This window comes from Taudactylus pleione, unplaced genomic scaffold, assembly GCF_031769625.1.
Source record: "Taudactylus pleione unplaced genomic scaffold, aTauple2 ptg000467l, whole genome shotgun sequence".
NCBI lineage: Eukaryota > Metazoa > Chordata > Amphibia > Anura > Myobatrachidae > Taudactylus > Taudactylus pleione.
This window is the reverse complement of record NW_028284869.1, coordinates 1,715,001-1,733,906: the sequence shown is the minus strand read 5'-3', so window position 1 is coordinate 1,733,906 and position 18,906 is coordinate 1,715,001. Positions and strand designations below refer to the sequence as shown.

Sequence of the window (18,906 nt, the reverse complement as noted above, 5' to 3'; positions counted from 1 at the left end):
ATAACTGTAGGTGATACTAAAATAATGTGAAAAGGGTGTGAAAACACAAAACACCCTTTTTCACATTATTTTAGTAAAAATAATGTTGATAAATAGAGCCCTATGCAGGGTTACAGGATGAGCAGAAGTCTATTTATCAGTCTGTGCACGGTTACAGGATGAGCAGAATGCAGTGTATCAGTCTGTGCACGGTTACAGGATGAGCAGAATGCAGTGTATCAGTCTGTGCACGGTTACAGGATGAGCAGAATGCAGTGTAACAGTCTATGCACGGTTACAAGATGAGCTGAATTCTATGTATGGTTACAGGATGAGCAGAATGCAGTGTATCAGTCTATGCACGGTTACAAGATGAGCTGAATTCTATGTATGGTTACAGGATGAGCAGAATGCAGTGTAACAGTATATGCACTGTTACAGGATGAGCAGAATGCAGTGTATCAGTCTGTGGGCTGTTACAGGATGAGCAGAATGCAGTGTATCAGTCTGTGCACGGTTACAGGATGAGCAGAATGCAGTGTATCAGTCTGTGCACGGTTACAGGATGAGCAGAATGCAGTGTATCAGTCTGTGCACTGTTACAGGATGAGCAGAATGCAGTGTATCAGTCTGTGCATGGTTACAGGATGAGCGGAATGCAGTGTAACAGTTGGTGGACGGTTACAGGATGAGCGGAATGCAGTGTAACAGTATGTGCATGGTTACAGGATAAGCAGAATGCAGTGTAACAATATGTGCATGGTTACAGGATGAGCAGACTGCAGTGTAACAGTATGTGGACGGTTACAGGATGAGCAGAATGCAGTGTATCAGTCTGTGCACTGTTACAGGATTAGCAGAATGCAGTGTATCAGTCTGTGCACTGTTACAGGATGAGCAGAATGCAGTGTATCAGTCTGTGCACGGTTACAGGATGAGCAGAATGCAGTGTATCAGTCTGTGCGCGGTTACAGGATGAGCAGAATGCAGTGTATCAGTCTGTGCACTGTTACAGGATTAGCAGAATGCAGTGTATCAGTCTGTGCACTGTTACAGGATGAGCAGAATGCAGTGTATCAGTCTGTGCACGGTTACAGGATGAGCAGAATGCAGTGTATCAGTCTGTGCACGGTTACAGGATGAGCAGAATGCAGTGTATCAGTCTGTGCACGGTTACAGGATGAGCAGAATGCAGTGTAACAGTTAGTGGATGGTTACAGGATGAGCAGAATGCAGTGTAACAGTATGTGCATAGTTACAGGATGAGCAGAATGCAGTGTAACAGTTAGTGGATGGTTACAGGATGAGCAGAATGCAGTGTAACAGTATGTGCATGGTTACAGGATAAGCAGAATGCAGTGTAACAATATGTGCATGGTTACAGGATGAGCAGACTGCAGTGTAACAGTATGTGGATGGGTACAGGATGAGCAGAATGCAGTGTAACAGTATGTGCATGGTTTCAGGATGAGCAGAATGCAGTGTAACAGTTTGTGCATGGTTACAGGATGAGCAGAATGCAGTGTAACAGTATGTGCATGGTTACAGGATGAGCAGAATGCGCAGTGTAACAGTTTGTGCATGGTTACAGGATGAGCAGAATGCAGTGTAACAGTATGTGCATGGTTACAGGATGAGCAGAATGCAGTGTAACAGTTTGTGCATGGTTACAGGATGAGCAGAATGCAGTGTAACAGTATGTGCATGGTTACAGGATGAGCAGAATGCAGTGTAACAGTATGTGCATGGTTACAGGATGAGCAGAATGCAGTGTAACAGTTAGTGGATGGTTACAGGATGAGCAGAATGCAGTGTAACAGTTAGTGGATGGGTACAGGATGAGCAGACTGCAGTTCTCTGTAGCTCGGTGTCACATGCCTGCGGCTGAGACACTGAGATAACCTCATGCTGTGAATCGGAGCCTCTGTCAGATCAGCTGAGCTCAGTGACAGGAAAATGAATGTGCCCCAGTCTGCAGATGAGATTACTCAGCGTACAGTCCTGCAGTGAGCACATGGCCGGAGTCAGGGCTGAGCATTCATACACATTGCTGCATCACTGCACGCACCAGACTGTACCGCAACCGTACACAACACAGGAGGCCCCTGTACACACTGATACACATTCCACATACACACACGTTATACACCTTGTATACACACACACACACACACGTTACACACCTTGTATACACACAGGAGGCAGCTATACACACTGTGATACACATTCCCCACCCACATACGGTATACTCCTTGTATATATATACACACACACACACACACACACACGTTATATACCTTGTATACACACAGGAGGCCCCATGTACACACTATGATACACATCCCCAAACACATACGTTATACACCCAGGATGCCGCTGTACACACTGATACATATTCCTCACCCACACACGCTATACACCTTGTATACACACACACGTTATACACCTTGTATACACACACACGTTATACACCTTGTATACACACACACACACGTTATACACCTTGTATACACACACACACACACACACGTTATACACCTTGTATACACACACACACGTTATACACCTTGTATACACACACACGCTATACACCTTGTATACACACACGTTATACACCTTGTATACACACACACACGTTATACACCTTGTATACACACACACACACGTTATACACCTTGTATACACACACACACACACGTTATACACCTGGTATACACACACACACACGTTATACACCTTGTATACACACACACACACACGTTATACACCTTGTATACACACACACACACACGTTATACACCTTGTATACACACACACACACACACACGTTGCATGTCACTACATTACAATCTCTAGACACATGTCCAATATTCCCGCATAATGTACATTTGGTGACATTACACTCACTACTCTTGTGCCCAAATTCTCCACATGTAAAGCAAGTGCGCGGCCAGAGACCAGGGTAAAAACACTGGGCGCGATCACGGCCAATAAAAGCCGCAGAAGGCACATGTATAAAACCTGTGTCAGTACTTTTTAGCTGTACCATGGCCGACCAAGCACCTCCCCAGGCTCCCATTGTAATCCCAACTTTAATTAGATTGGACAGTACAAAATCGGGACAACCAGAACCGAATGTCCTGGGCAGGTAATGATTAATTCCTCACCAAGAGTGTTCGTTTAACTGTGTCCTGTTTAGTAACAAGGTTTGTTTTATAGTTACTATATGGTGCTGAGGACATGCACGCCGGCCACTTAGCCCAAAAATCCTGTAGGCCCTGGTAGGACAAGAAGCTGATATCAAAGTCAGGTGTCTGTATAGGAGGGATGCAGGCATACAGGTCTGAGGCATGGACACCAAGACATAGGCCCGTATTCATTTTGAGGTGAAAAGTCCAGACTTTTCACCTCCTTCGCCTATTTTCCAGTTGGAAAAGTATCACGCACGTGCCCGATTATCCCCATATTCAATTCCTAAGGACGCGAATATGGGACCCGGCGAAACCTGAAGCGTCGAATAAACCTGTCAATTTTTGGGAAATCGTCTTTGGCCCCCCCTAAAGATGTCCAGACATCAGGGATCACTATGGCTACCCCCGTTTTTACCTGCTGAAGGGAAGTCGGGTTTTTAAATAGCTGCGGCAGGTGCATAAATCCGTCTGTGAAGAAGTGATGAAGAATAGCATTTAGGATTTTTTTTTGGGGGGGGGAAATAACTATGCCCATCAAATTTGGGGTACATGAAAATGGGTGCAAGCATATTTTTAAGTCCCTAAAATGATTTTTAAAAATTCTTCAAAAACGCACCTGCCGCTACCACCCGCAATGAAGAAAACACCTGCGGGATAATTGGGAACCCCTCTGGAATCTATTTCGCTACTTTAGGATTTGGTTCCCCATTTTTTTTTTTTACTTTTTTTGACACAGTTTTTAGGGGCCATTCCCAGGGGTGCAGGCTATTTTTTTTTCTAAGCCTACACCTCTAAACCCCAATTCTGCACTTTTTTACGCCAGCTATTGTGTGGAGAAAACTTGTCCCCGTTTTTTTAAAACTACTTTTTGCACCAGCGAAAAGTCTTTGTAATTGAATACGTGGATAATTACAATAGGCAAAAATGACGTCATCGGCAAGAAATTATCGCAGATAACGGGTTTTCACCTGGAATTGAATATGGGCCTAAATATCATTTAGAAAAAAACCTCTTTGGCTGGAACCTCCCCTGTCCCCGTCCATTTAAACTGTAAAGCCGGCCACACACTAGACCAACTTTCATCCAAATAGTTGATTGGTTGGAATGAAAATCTGGTAATGTATGGGAGTAACCGATGATCAGCAATTTGCTCCTAAATGCCAGAAAACAGATGAAAATGACGTCAGACAAGTTTGTTAAATGTTTGATCTAAACAATTTGTTCAAACAACAGTTTTTGTCCTTTTTCCGGCGTTTGGGAGCAAATTGCTGATTGTCATTTACTTTCATTCATTACCAGATTTTTATTCCAACCAATCGACTAGTTGGATGTAAGTTGGTCTATAGTGTGTGGCCGGCTTAAGAGGTTTCTCCTTTTACTGACCTGACCAGAACCAGCTGTTATCAGGGGAACATTCCTATTCACACTTGGACCTGCCACCATATTAGCATAAGACATTTTGCCAGGAACAGGTTGCACATTATCAGTTGTGTTATCATTATGTACAGAATTAGACACAGTCATATTATTTGTCCCTTCTCGTCTCTTCTGTTCATTACTGATTAATTCAGCTGCAGATCTTAACCTGACTGGGGCATCTATCTGCCCATACACAGACTGATGGCCTGATTCAGAGCCGCTCGTAAGCGGCCGTTCGTTCCGAGCGATGTTTGCACAACTGCGCATGCGTACGGATCGTAATATGCATGCGCGAACCAGTCAGTGCGGCCGAAATTAGTGTGTTCGCTAAATAGCGAATGCCTGCTATTTTGAGTGACAGGAGGAGGCGTATGTGGGTGGTAACAGGGGAAGGTGCTTGAAAACGGGGAGTGGAGATCAGAACGCAGGCGTGCTTAAAGGTCAAAACGGGCGTTTTATGGGTGTGCATAATTAATACAGCAGCGTCATTGACCACGTCACTGGGTTATTTTATAGCCAGAACTGCTCGCATGATTGTGGTAGGAAAAACCAGCCACAAGAATAGCGAGCAGTTCATACGCTGGTCGATGTACTCGATTAATCTAATAAATAGCGGACATGACGTAGGATGCGAGCGGCCAGGGGGCGTATTTATCCAAAAAACGACCGCAAGTTTTGTTCGCTCGTTCAGACCTAGAGGCGTGAACAGACCGCAAAGAGCAAACGGTTCATTTGAATTGCCACCCCTATTTTCTGGACGAGCGAGCGCAAATAGCGTCTGGCTCTGAATCAGGCCTTGAATCCCTTCCTTTGCCCCATCAGAGAAGGTACTCCTATCTACAGGTGTACCTTGTGCAAGCTGCAGTGTCACATTGTCAGTATTAGACACAACATTTTGTGCAATGTTCATACCAGTCTCCTCACATACAGATTTATTATGCACATTTGCCTGGTTAAGCTTTATCCTTTCTTCATTCTCAGAAATTGCTAATTGTGCTTTTTTTAGTTGTAGCTGGAATTGTATTGTGTTATCCTCCTCTGTCAGTTCATCCACAGCAGCCTGTATTATACAGGGATCAGTGTCTCCCTGAGTCAGTGCAGTAACAAGCACCTCATTACCTTCAGCTTCTGATGTGACCGGCACCTCTGACACCTCTGCAGTCTGATCATTTGCTTTGTCCAACATCTCCCCAGTTACCTGGACATCAGCTGGTGGGTTTCTGCACAGACAGGCTGTGGGGTCCTGCTGTGATCACCAGGTACACTGATAACACCTGTCTCCATAGGTGTCAGCTTTAGCTGGATCTTGGTATGAACTGGTAACCCTTTCACTGCTGCCTGCATCTGCTTTTCCATTTTTTCCAAGCTCTTTTCTTGCAGTTTACTTTTAACCCTTCCCAGAGTCACAGAAAGGGTCTCAATCACTTCTTTTAACACTGGTTTCTCCCATTTATAGCAGGTATTCCTTTTTTTCTTCTTATCATTAATTCTGGTCTGTATACGCTTTGCCTCTCTTTGTAATTCCTCAATAGAGAAGCTATCAAATGATTCCTCCTCCTCCTCCTCATCATCTTCCTCTTCATCCCCAGTATCACCAGGAGCTCCAGGAACATTCTCCAAGGCATCAAGGGGCTTCACCCCCCCACATACTTCACTACCCCCTGGGCAGACAGTAGCTGCTGTCACTCCACCCTGTGTTACATCACACAGGGGAGCACCCAGGGAGAGTTTGTGGGAATCCGACCGTGGCTCCAGTTTCTTCACTGGGGCCACAGTGACAGGGTAGGTAGCTTCCAGCACTGCTCGACCCTTTGTTCCATCACATAGGGGAGCACCCTCAGATATAGGGGGAACAAGCTGTGGGTCCAACTGCACAGAAGCCGGGCTGATGATATTGCCTCCACTGTCACTCATGCTGCTTCCTGATGATCCGGACTGGCCTGCCGCACTAGTTATCCGGACACCAGGAGTCTTTGCTTTGGCTTTTGCTTTAGAGCCCGAGCCACGGGCTGAACGTCGGGAGCACTCTCCCCCAGGAGGATCCATCCCTCTGGGAAAGCCAGCAGGGAGTCTCCCTGCAGACACGGGACACACCTGCAGCAGCTAGAGCTCTTCTCCACACAACCTCCACACAGCTCAGACAGCACACACTGCAGAGTCTCCACCCCAGGATAGGTGGGAGTAGGGGAGGTGTGAGGGTGTACCAGTGTGAGTAGGGGAGGTGTGAGGGTGTACCAGTGTGAGTAGTATAGGTGGGAGTAGGGTAGGTGTGAGGGTGTACCAGTGTGAGTAGTATAGGTGGGAGTAGGGGAGGTGTGAGGGTGTACCAGTGTGAGTAGTATAGGTGGGAGTAGGGGAGGTGTGAGGGTGTACCAGTGTGAGTAGTATAGGTGGGAGTAGGGGAGGTGTGAGGGTGTACCAGTGTGAGTAGTATAGGTGGGAGTAGGGTAGGTGTGAGGGTGTACCAGTGTGAGTAGTATAGGTGGGAGTAGGGTAGGTGTGAGGGTGTACCAGTGTGAATAGTATAGGTGGGAGTAGGGTAGATGTGAGGGTGTACCAGTGTGAGTAGTATAGGTAGGAGTAGGGGAGGTGTGAGGGTGTACCAGTGTGAGTAGTATAGGTGGGAGTAGGGTAGATGTGAGGGTGTACCAGTGTGAGTAGTATAGGTAGTAGTAGGGTATGTGTGAGGGTGTACCAGTGTGAGTAGTATAGGTAGGAGTAGGGTAGGTGTGAGGGTGTACCAGTGTGAGTAGTATAGGTAGGAGTAGGGTAGGTGTGAGGGTGTACCAGTGTGAGTAGTATAGGTGGGAGTAGGGTAGGTGTGAGGCTGTACCAGTGTGAGTAGTATAGGTGGGGGTAATGTAGGAGGTATTTTACTCCGTACACATCAGGTGCCCTACACTCCAGGCCAGCGGTTTGCTTACAGTCAGGCATGTACAGTATGAGATTTGTATTGTCTTCCCTGTCACCCTCCAGTGAGTCAGGTAAATAAAACGTTATCCCAGATACAGACATGTTTTATTAAAGGGAACAGAGGGGCAGGAGATTGGGATAAATTCAGGAGGTATGAGAAAAACACAGGATAAGGACGTAATGCAGAGTTATTACCTCCTCACCAGCCCCCGGATTTCTGTGTATCCTCCTGTGTCTTTCATTGGCCCCAAATCCTATTGCCTGCTATCAGTATAGAAAACATGAATGTATTAATGCGTGAAATAACAGCCACAGGGCCTGATTCAGACCCGCTCGCGAGCGCTGAGCGCTCGCAAGCGGGTCGATGTTGACCCAGTGCGCATGCACTAGAGCTTAGGCCTATAGGAAAGGTTTGGATTTGAAATGTTCGGACATCGTAACTGAAAGAAGCTTTTATCTGAGTGTCCTTGGGAAAATGTAAGTGCTCTAGTCCCACCAGTACACTCCTGGCCCATCCCAGTGGTGGTTCCATTCATACCACATTAGCGCCATCCCTTGGGTACAACCAACCAAAGGGAGCTTTAAACCATCTTTATTCACAAGGCACCAGCCAGGGCTTACATCAGTGGGAACTTTTATTGCAAGACATTGACGGGAATTTTAGAGTTTCTCCTCATACATTTTTATTATGTAAGATTGTAAGCTCCATGAGCAGGGCCCTCCTCCCTCCTGTTCTATTTACCTATGTCTCTTACACACCAGCTACACTGTACATCTCCTCCCTCCTGTTCTATTTACCTATGTCTCTTACACACCAGCTACACTGTACATCTCCTCCCTCCTGTTCTCATTACCTACGTCTCTTACACACCAGCTACACTGTACGCCTCCTCCCTCCTGTTCTCATTACCTACGTCTCTTACACACCAGCTACGCTGTACGCCTCCTCCCTCCTGTTCTCATTACCTACGTCTCTTACACACCAGCTACACTGTACGCCTCCTCCCTCCTGTTCTCATTACCTACGTCTCTTACACACCAGCTACGCTGTACACCTCCTCCCTCCTGTTCTCATTACCTACGTCTCTTACACACCAGCTACACTGTACGCCTCCTCCCTCCTGTTCTCATTACCTACGTCTCTTACACACCAGCTACACTGTACACCTCCTCCCTCCTGTTCTCATTACCTACGTCTCTTACACGCCAGCTACACTGTACACCTCCTCCTCCCTCCTGTTCTCATTACCTACGTCTCTTACACACCAGCTACACTGTACACCTCCTCCCTCCTGTTCTCATTACCTACGGCTCTTACACACCAGCTACACTGTACACCTCCTCCCTCCTGTTCTCATTACCTACGTCTCTTACACACCAGCTACACTGTACACCTCCTCCCTCCTGTTCTCATTACCTACGGCTCTTACACACCAGCTACACTGTACATCTCCTCCCTCCTGTTCTCATTACCTACGTCTCTTACACACCAGCTACACTGTACATCTCCTCTCTCCTGTTCTCATTACCTACGTCTCTTACACACCAGCTACACTGTACACCTCCTCCCTCCTGTTCTCATTACCTACGGCTCTTACACACCAGCTACACTGTACATCTCCTCCTGCCTCCTGTTCTCATTACCTACGTCTCTTACACACCAGCTACACTGTACACCTCCTCCCTCCTGTTCTCATTACCTACGTCTCTTACACACCAGCTAAACTGTACATCTCCTCTCTCCTGTTCTCATTACCTACGTTTCTTACACACCAGCTACACTGTACATCTCCTCTCTCCTGTTCTCATTACCTACGTCTCTTACACACCAGCTACACTGTACACCTCCTCCCTCCTGTTCTCATTACCTACGGCTCTTACACACCAGCTACACTGTACACCTCCTCCCTCCTGTTCTCATTACCTACGGCTCTTACACACCAGCTACACTGTACATCTCCTCCCTCCTGTTCTCATTACCTACGTCTCTTACACACCAGCTACACTGTACATCTCCTCCCTCCTGTTCTCATTACCTACGTTTCTTACACACCAGCTACACTGTACGCCTCCTCCCTCCTGTTCTCATTACCTACGTCTCTTACACACCAGCTACACTGTACACCTCCTCCCTCCTGTTCTCATTACCTACGTCTCTTACACACCAGTTACACTGTACACCTCCTCCCTCCTGTTCTCATTACCTACACACCAGCTACGTCTCATCCATACAGCCCCCCAATATACCTGACCCATCCATACAGCCCCCCAATATACCTGTCCCATTTATACAGCCCCCCAATATACCTGTCTCATCCATACAGCCCCCCAGATATGTCTCATCCATACAGCCCCCCATATATCTGTCTCATCCATACAGCACCCCAAATACCTGTCTCATCCATACAGCCCCCCAATATACCTGACCCATCCATACAGCCCCCCAATATACCTGGCCCATCCATACAGCCCCCCAATATACCTGACCCATCCTTACAGCCCCCCAAATTCCTGTCCCATCCATACAGCCCCCCAATATACCTGCCCCATCCATTCAGCCCCCCCAATATACCTGTCCCATCCATACAGCCCCCAATATACCTGGCCCGTCCATACAGCCCCCAATATACCTGCCCCATCCATACAGCCCCCCAAATACCTGCCCCATCCATTCAGCCCCCCCAATATACCTGTCCCATCCATACAGCCCCCAATATACCTGGCCCATCCATACAGCCCCCCAATATACCTGACCCATCCATACAACCCCCCAATATACCTGGCCCGTCCATACAGCCCCCAATATACCTGCCCCATCCATACAGCCCCCCAAATACCTGCCCCATCCATTCAGCCCCCCCAATATACCTGTCCCATCCATACAGCCCCCAATATACCTGGCCCATCCATACAGCCCCCCAATATACCTGACCCATCCATACAACCCCCCAAATACCTGTCCCATCCATACAGCCCCCCAATATACCTGTCCCATTTATACAGCCCCCCAATATACCTGTCCCATCCATACAGCCCCCCCAGTATACCTGTCCCATCCATACAGCCCCCCAGTATACCTGTCTCATCCATACAGTCCCCCAATATACCTGACCCAGTACTTTACACCCATTTTCCAACATTTTTTAAATTTTCGCCCCAGAGATGACATGCATTTTTAAGGGTAATTTAAATATTTAATTTTTTTTGTTTTTACTAATTAGTCATTAGGGGTTGTCCAAATGGTTCTGAATCAAGTCCCAACATTTTTAGTCAAAAATAGGGATTTTGCACATGTTTTCACCTGGCTTAGGGTGGTGAAACTTTTTCGACTGTTTTTGCCTGCGGGCTAAGACGCGATCGCTCGCTCTAAGCGATTTTTGCCCATCTGCGCATGCGTATAATTCCCAGTGCGCGTGCACAAGCCAGTCGTTGCGATCTGATTTTGGTTGCTCGTAAGCCACTATCAGGTTGCTACTTTGAGTGACAGCGCCGTTTCTGGGTGGTAACGGGAAGGTGCTTGTGAATGGGGGAGTGGATGTGCGAACGCAGGCGTGTCTGGCCGCCAAAACGCCAATTAAAGGGTGTGCATAATAGCAAAGTAGCGTCATTGTACACGTCACCTGCCTGTAATTCAGCCCACACTGATCGCTGTTCTTGCGGCGGGGAAAGTCAACCCCCCAAGGGCTGCGAGCAGCTCTGATGGCTCACGATGGTCCCGAATAATCCAATAATTCCCGGAGATGTGATGTGTGCTGCAGTGGGAAGGGGGCATCTTTAGACACTTGCCAGCGCACTTTGCCGTAGCTCGCTAGAACATAGTGGGCGTCCTTACGCGACGCAGTGTGAGCACTTCATTTAAATAACCGGCCCCTTTTTGCCAGCGAGCAACCGCAACTTACGAGCCGATCTGAATGAGCTCCTGTCTCCATCCACTTTATCTCTCTCCAAGGGAGGCAATCGGGAAGCCGACTGCCTATATACCGGCAGCCGGCTTCCCGACTGTCTTAACCCGGCAAGGCTGAAATTCATTTCCCCGACGCCGGGCGCCGCGAGCGGATAGCCGCGGGGTGGAGGGTTAGGTTTAGGGCTCCCGGGGGGGACTTAGGGTTAGGCAGCCCCCTGGGAGGGTTAGGCTAGGGGGAGGGAGGGTTAGGGTTAGGCACCCCCGGGGGGGACTTGGGGTTAGGCACCCCCCCCGGGGGACTTGGGTTTAGGCAGCGGGGAAGGGGGTGGTTAGGATTAGGCACTTAGAGGGGGGATTAGGGTTGGGCTCTTGGGGGGGAAGTTTGGGTTAGGCACCCCTAAGGAGGGTTAGGGTTAGGGGGGGCTAGGTTAGGTTAGTGGATACTTACTTATCCACGATCGGGATTTCCAGCGCTGTCGGGCTTCCGCTGCGTCGCACTCTGCTCCTGTCGGGCTGCCGTTGACAGGAATCGAACGGCCGGCCATGCGGCCGGCGGTATTTCATACCAATTCCCTCTCCAAGGCTTAGTACATAGACCCCTATTTGTAAGTAGACCACTAAATCCTCTGCGACACAATCACACACTAACCTAACAATGTGTTTGTGGGCAGTGGAATGGATACAGGGTACACACAATGAACCCATGGCCCCAGTGCTTTGAGGCAATCATGCCAAGCCCCAGTGCCACCCATTGCTACAAGAACCGGTCCGTGCGGGCATTGTATATAGTTTTGCTGCACAGAATGTTTCCTTCCCTCTCAGAGTTTCATTCATAATCTTTGTTTTTCTATGTTTTTTCCCAAATGCCATTTAGATTGCGAGCTCTTTGTGGCAAAGGCTTTCTTACATTATTCACGCTTTCGCTAAACTTCATTTTTCTTTTTGAGGCCGGTGGTGCTATAAATCAGACTATCCGCAGGCAGCAGTGGATGTCCTCATATATATTACCTTCCGCCATGTTTATCCGCGAAGTTGCCTGATTGCCAGTACGGGCTCAGGGGAGAGAGGGAATTGTTTGGCCTTCCTCTAGGGTTATTGATGGGGTGAAATCAGATTTATAATAGAGCTGAACTTAATGAATCCCCCTAAATGCTGGAGTCTTAATGTGGGACGTGGAGAAGAGGTATCTGGGGAAGGGATGATCCTTTCAGCCTGGGGCTGCTGTAGTTATCCCTGTTGCGTATGTGAGATGTGACCATCATCTGGAAGTGTTATGTACGATCTGTCTGGTGAGGGTTCCGGAGAGACATCGGTCAGTAATACCGGCTCCCGGCTCTGCTGATAATATCAGTGCGGCTATAATTGTGTACATGTGTGTAGGAGGCGCCCTGAGGAATAAGCCTTTCTTACCTCAACTTCCATCAAATCGGCGTCACTGCTGCTGGTGTTATACAGATTCCCCAGTAAGACATTCCGTGATGATGAGCAGGAGATGTCACTGGTTCCTTATTGGCTTTTACCCAAATAGAAGGCTGCCTAGGTCACTCTACAAACATTGTGTCCTGTCACACGGTATCTTCCCACGTGCTGTCCTGTCACACGGTTATCTTCCCACACGGTATCTTCCCACACGGTATCTTCCCACATGGTGTCCTGTCACACAGTATCTTCCCACGTGCTGTCCTGTCACACGGTATCTTCCCACACGGTATCTTCTGACACAGTGTTTTGTCACATGGTATCTTCCCACACGGTGTCCTGTCACACGGTATCTTCCCACACGGTGTCCTGTCATACGGTATCTTCCCACACGGTGTCCTGTCACACGGTATCTTCCCACACGGTGTCCTGTCACACGGTATCTTCCCACACGGTGTCCTGTCACACGGTATCTTCCCACACGGTGTCTTGTCACACGGTATATTCCCACACTGTGGACCTCATTCAGAGTGGGTCGTAACGGCCGCACGGTCGTAAGGGAAAAGGGGCCGGATATGCAAATGATGCACTCGCAAGTTGCGTCCTTAAGATCGGATCGTTAGCTGGCCAACCAAGGGGAGGATGCGGCCGTAAGACAAAAAATACGCCCCCTTCTCGTATGCATTACACGTCATCTCCGGCCATATAAGGATTAATCGAGACCATCGGTAACCATCGGAACTGGTTGTAGAGCTTAAGGTTGACCATACCCTCTCTTAAGCTCTACGATCATGTCAGTGTACAAACCTCCCATGTCACATGTGCCATGACACTACTTTGTTAATTATGCACTCCCATAAAACGCCGTTCGCATAATTAGGCACGCCTGCGTTCGGATCTCCACACCCCCGTTTTCAAGCACCTTCCCCTGTTACCACCCACAAATGCCTCTTTCTGTCACTCAAACTAACGACCTGGCTGTGTTCAAGGAGAGAGAAATTTCTGATCGTAGCAGCTAGTTTGCGCACGCGCATTGGGAACTTTACGCATGCGCAGTTTAGCGAACATCAGTGGCGTACGACCGTGCGGCCGCAACGACCGACTCTGAATGAGGTCCTGTGTCCTGTCACACGGTATCTTCCCACACGGTGTCCTGTCACACGGTATCTTCCCACACGGTGTCCCGTCACACGGTATCTTCCCGCACGATGTCCCGTCACACTGTATCTTTCCACACGATGTCCCGTCACACTGTATCTTCCCACACGGTGTCCTGTCACATGGTATCTTCCCACACGGTGTCCCGTCACACTGTATCTTCCCACGTGGTGTCCCGTCACACTGTATCTTCCCACGTGGTGTCCCGTCACACTGTATCTTCCCACGCGATGTCCAGTCACACTGTATCTTCCCACGCGATGTCCAGTCACACGGTATCTTCCCACACGGTGTCCCGTCACACGGTATCTTCCCACACGGTGTCCCGTCACACTGTATCTTCCCGCACGATGTCCCGTCACACGGTATCTTCCCACACGGTGTCCCGTCACAAGGTATCTTCCCACACGGTGTCCCGTCACACTGTATCTTCCCACACGGTGTCCCGTCACACGGTATTTTCCCACACGGTGTCCTGTCACACGGTATCTTCCCACACGCTGTCCCGTTACACTGTATCTTCCCACACGGTGTCCCGTCACACTGTATCTTCCCACACGATGTCCCGTCACACAGTATTTTCCCACACGGTGTCCCGTCACAGGGTATCTTCCCACACGCTGTCCCGTCACACTGTATCTTCCCACACGGTGTCCTGTCACATGGTATCTTCCCACACGGTGTCCCGTCACCCGGTATTTTCCCACACGGTGTCCTGTCACACGGTATCTTCCCACACGCTGTCCCGTTACACTGTATCTTCCCACACGGTGTCCCGTCACACGGTATCTTCCCACACGATGTCCCGTCACACGGTATCTTCCCACACGATGTCCCGTCACACGGTATTTTCCCACACGATGTCCCGTCACACTGTATCTTCCCTCACGATGTCCCGTCACACGGTATCTTCCCACACGGTGTCCCGTCACAAGGTATCTTCCCACACGGTGTCCCGTCACACTGTATCTTCCCACACGGTGTCCCGTCACACGGTATTTTCCCACACGGTGTCCTGTCACACGGTATCTTCCCACACGCTGTCCCGTTACACTGTATCTTCCCACACGGTGTCCCGTCACACTGTATCTTCCCACACGATGTCCTGTCAGGCGGTATTTTCCCACACGGTGTCCCGTCACAGGGTATCTTCCCACACGCTGTCCCGTCACACTGTATCTTCCCACACGGTGTCCTGTCACACAGTATCTTCCCACACGGTGTCCCGTCACCCGGTATTTTCCCACACGGTGTCCCGTCACACGGTATCTTCCCACACGCTGTCCCGTTACACTGTATCATCCCACACGGTGTCCCATCACACGGTATCTTCCCACACGATGTCCCGTCACACGGTATCTTCCCACACGATGTCCCGTCACACGGTATTTTCCCACACGATGTCCCGTCACACGGTATTTTCCCACACGTGTCCCGTCACACTGTATCTTCCCACACGCTGTACCGTCACACTGTATCTTCCCACACGGTGTCCCGTCACACAGTATCTTCCCACACGGTGTCCTGTCACACGGTATATTCCCACACGCTGTCCCGTCACACTGTATCTTCCCACACGGTGTCCCGTCACACGGTATCTTCCCACACGGGGTCCCGTTACACTGTATCTTCCCACGCGGTGTCCCGTCACACTGTATCTTCCCACGCGGTGTCCCGTCACACTGTATCTTCCCACGCGGTGTCCCGTCACACGGTATCTTCCCACGCGGTGTCCCGTCACACTGTATCTTCCCACGCGGTGTCCTGTCACACAGTATCTTCCCACGCGGTGTCCCGTCACACAGTATCTTCCCACGCGGTGTCCCGTCACACTGTATCTTCCCACACGGTGTCCCGTCACACTGTATCTTCCCACACGGTGTCCCGTCACACTGTATCTTCCCACACGGTGTCCCGTCACACGGTATCTTCCCACACGGTGTCCCGTCACACGGTATCTTCCCACGCGGTGTCCCGTCACACGGTATCTTCCCACACGGTGTCCCGTCACACGGTATCTTCACACACGGTGTCCCGTCACACTGTATCTTCCCACACGGTGTCCCGTCACACTGTATCTTCCCACACGGTGTCCCGTCACACGGTATCTTCCCACACGGTGTCCCGTCACACTGTATCTTCCCACACGGTGTCCCGTCACACGGTATCTTCCCACACGGTGTCCTGTCACACTGTATCTTCCCACACGGTGTCCTGTTTTCATATGTCTGGGAAGTGTTGCTTTGTTTGATCACAAGACTGAACCTTGAGTAAAGGGAAATCCTGCGATTTCCTAAGCTGCAGTGAGTAACTCTTCGCAATGGGTAATGTCACGTTTTCCCTTGTATCCATTTACATAAATGCTCCCTATTCTGCATTTCAAATGCTGGGCTGCTGTCAGGTAATAGGGAGGGGGGGCAGCATCGGGCCCCTCCAGCAAGCCCGAGCCCGGGTAATGTGTACCTGCTGCCCACCCCTCTCAGCGCCCCTCCTAATGTAATATACACATAGGGGCTTAGTATTTGTTGTTGTGAGTATTTATCCAGGGTTTCTGCGAAGGAGCAGTGTTTGCCTATAGCGATAGATTCTATTCATGGCATTAGTTGCTTTTATATAGTTTATAAACTAGGAGCAGAGCTGCGATTATCTCACATCTGCGCTGTCGCTGGTCCTAATCAGTCTTATCGGCAATTTATGGCTGTTTGATATCTTTGTCGTCATTAAACCACAGGCTCATATAGATGATGTCACCAGACGCTGCTGTATAATGTCACAGCTGTGACACCAGGGAAGTAAAACGAATGTTAGCGCACTCCTTGTATATATCCTGGTAATGGAATGAGAGTAACATTTAGGAGGGCGGATGCCTCAACCTTCCTGCTGTACAGGTGACCTCTTCTTATTCTCTGATCTTCTAGAGCCATGCATGCCAACTCTGCCAGCGTCCGGATCCTCATCAAAGGGGGCAAGGTGGTGAACGATGACTGCACCCAGGAAGCAGATGTTTACATTGAAAATGGGATCATCCAGCAGGTGGGCAGGGAACTGATGATCCCGGGAGGGGCAAAGGTCATCGACGCCACAGGAAAGCTGGTCATCCCAGGTGGCATAGACACCAGCACCCACTTCCACCAGACCTTCATGAATGCCACTTGCATGGACGACTTCTACAATGGCACCAAGGTAAGAGCGAGTCTATGTAGCATTATGATTGCGTTGTTTAGTAACGACGTTGTATATGCAGTATTTAGGCGTTTGCCACGCTATAAGGTTTTATTACACTGCGCCTTGTGGGCCTGGTCTTATTATTAGGTCGTTAGTACAAAGACTTCCACCACATCCACGGTTTCTGTTTTTACTCTTAAAATATTACTCGGTTTATCCTCATTTACGGCTCAGAGTGATCCTGATAGGGAAGGGCCGTAGGGAAAGTGCTTTATTGCATGTTGCACTTTTGTTTGCTTGTAAAATGCTCCACACTAGAAATGTAGCAGCTGGATAATATAATTAATATTATTGTAGATTATAAAAGACTGTATCTCCCCCAGCACAGCAAAGAAGTCCCCAAATACAAGCTTCTCCCCCACTCTCTATCACATGTCACTACAACACAGAATAACCACATGACTTGTCCATCGAATGAGCAGAATGTGGCTCTATCTACGCGTTTCAGAGGATGTGACCTCCTTCCCCTGAAACGCGTTGTTTGCTTATTTCATCTCTTTTTATAACTAAATCTACAGTTTGTGCCGGAATCGGTATGAAATACCGACGGCTAAACAGCTGCCGGTTCTCATACCGACGCCGGAAGCCCGAAGGGAGGATATCCCAACAGCGGCAGGTAAGTGCTCTAACCCTCCCCCCCCCTATCCCTAAACATCCCTTAGGGGTACCATAATGTGTATATTGTGTATACGTAGCAATCCTAACCCCAGTATATCATAGATGCTCCATTATACGTCCTGTATAATATACAGCCTAGGGTATACCTTAATGTGTATATTGTGTATATGTAGCAATCCTAACCCCAATATATCATCGATGCTGCATTGTACGTCCTGTATAATATACAGCCTAGGGTATACCGTAATGTGTATATTGTGTATACGTAGCAATCCTAACCCCAATATATCATAGATGCTCCATTGTACATCCTGTATAATATACAGCCTAGGGCATAACGTAATGTGTATATTGTGTATACGTAGCAATCCTAACCCCAATATATCAGAGGCTCCATTGTACGTCCTGTATAATATACAGCCTAGGGTATACCGTAATGTGTATATTGTATATACGTAGCAATCCTAACCCCAATATATCATAGATGCTGCATTGTACGTCCTGTATAATATACAGCCTAGTGTATACAGTAATATGTATATTGTGTATACGTAGCAATCCTAACCCCAATATATCATAGATGCTCCATTGTACATCCTGTATAATATACAGCCTAGGGCATAACATAATGTGTATATTGTATATACGTAGCAATCCTAACCCCAATATATCATAGATGCTGCATTGTACGTCCTGTATAATATACAGCCTAGGGTATACCGTAATGTGTATATTGTGTATACGTAGCAATCCTAACCCCAATATATCATAGATGCTGCATTGTACGTCCTGTATAATATACAGCCTAGGGTATACCGTAATGTGTATATTGTGTATACGTAGGAATCCTAACCCCAATATATCATAGATGCTGCATTGTACGTCCTGTATAATATACAGCCTAGGGTATACCGTAATGTGTATATTGTGTATACGTTGCAATCCTAACCCCAATATATCATAGATGCTGCATTGTACGTCCTGTATAATAATATACAGCCTAGGGTATACTGTAATGTGTATATTGTGTATACGTAGCAATCCTAACCCCAATATATCATAGATGCTGCATTGTACGTC

The 18,906-nt window shown here is 48.4% G+C and overlaps 1 protein-coding gene across 1 annotated transcript in view; it reads left to right on the top strand.

Moving 5' to 3' along the window:
- The window catches only part of DPYSL5 (dihydropyrimidinase like 5), a 180,999-nt gene that overhangs the window by 20,490 nt on the left and 141,603 nt on the right, over positions 1–18,906 (top strand). Inside the window, exon 2 of the mRNA XM_088448835.1 lies at positions 16,902–17,166. Within this exon, the coding sequence (XP_088304961.1) occupies positions 16,906–17,166 (261 nt within the window). The 5' untranslated portion in view covers positions 16,902–16,905. The remainder of the gene's footprint in view (positions 1–16,901; positions 17,167–18,906) is intronic.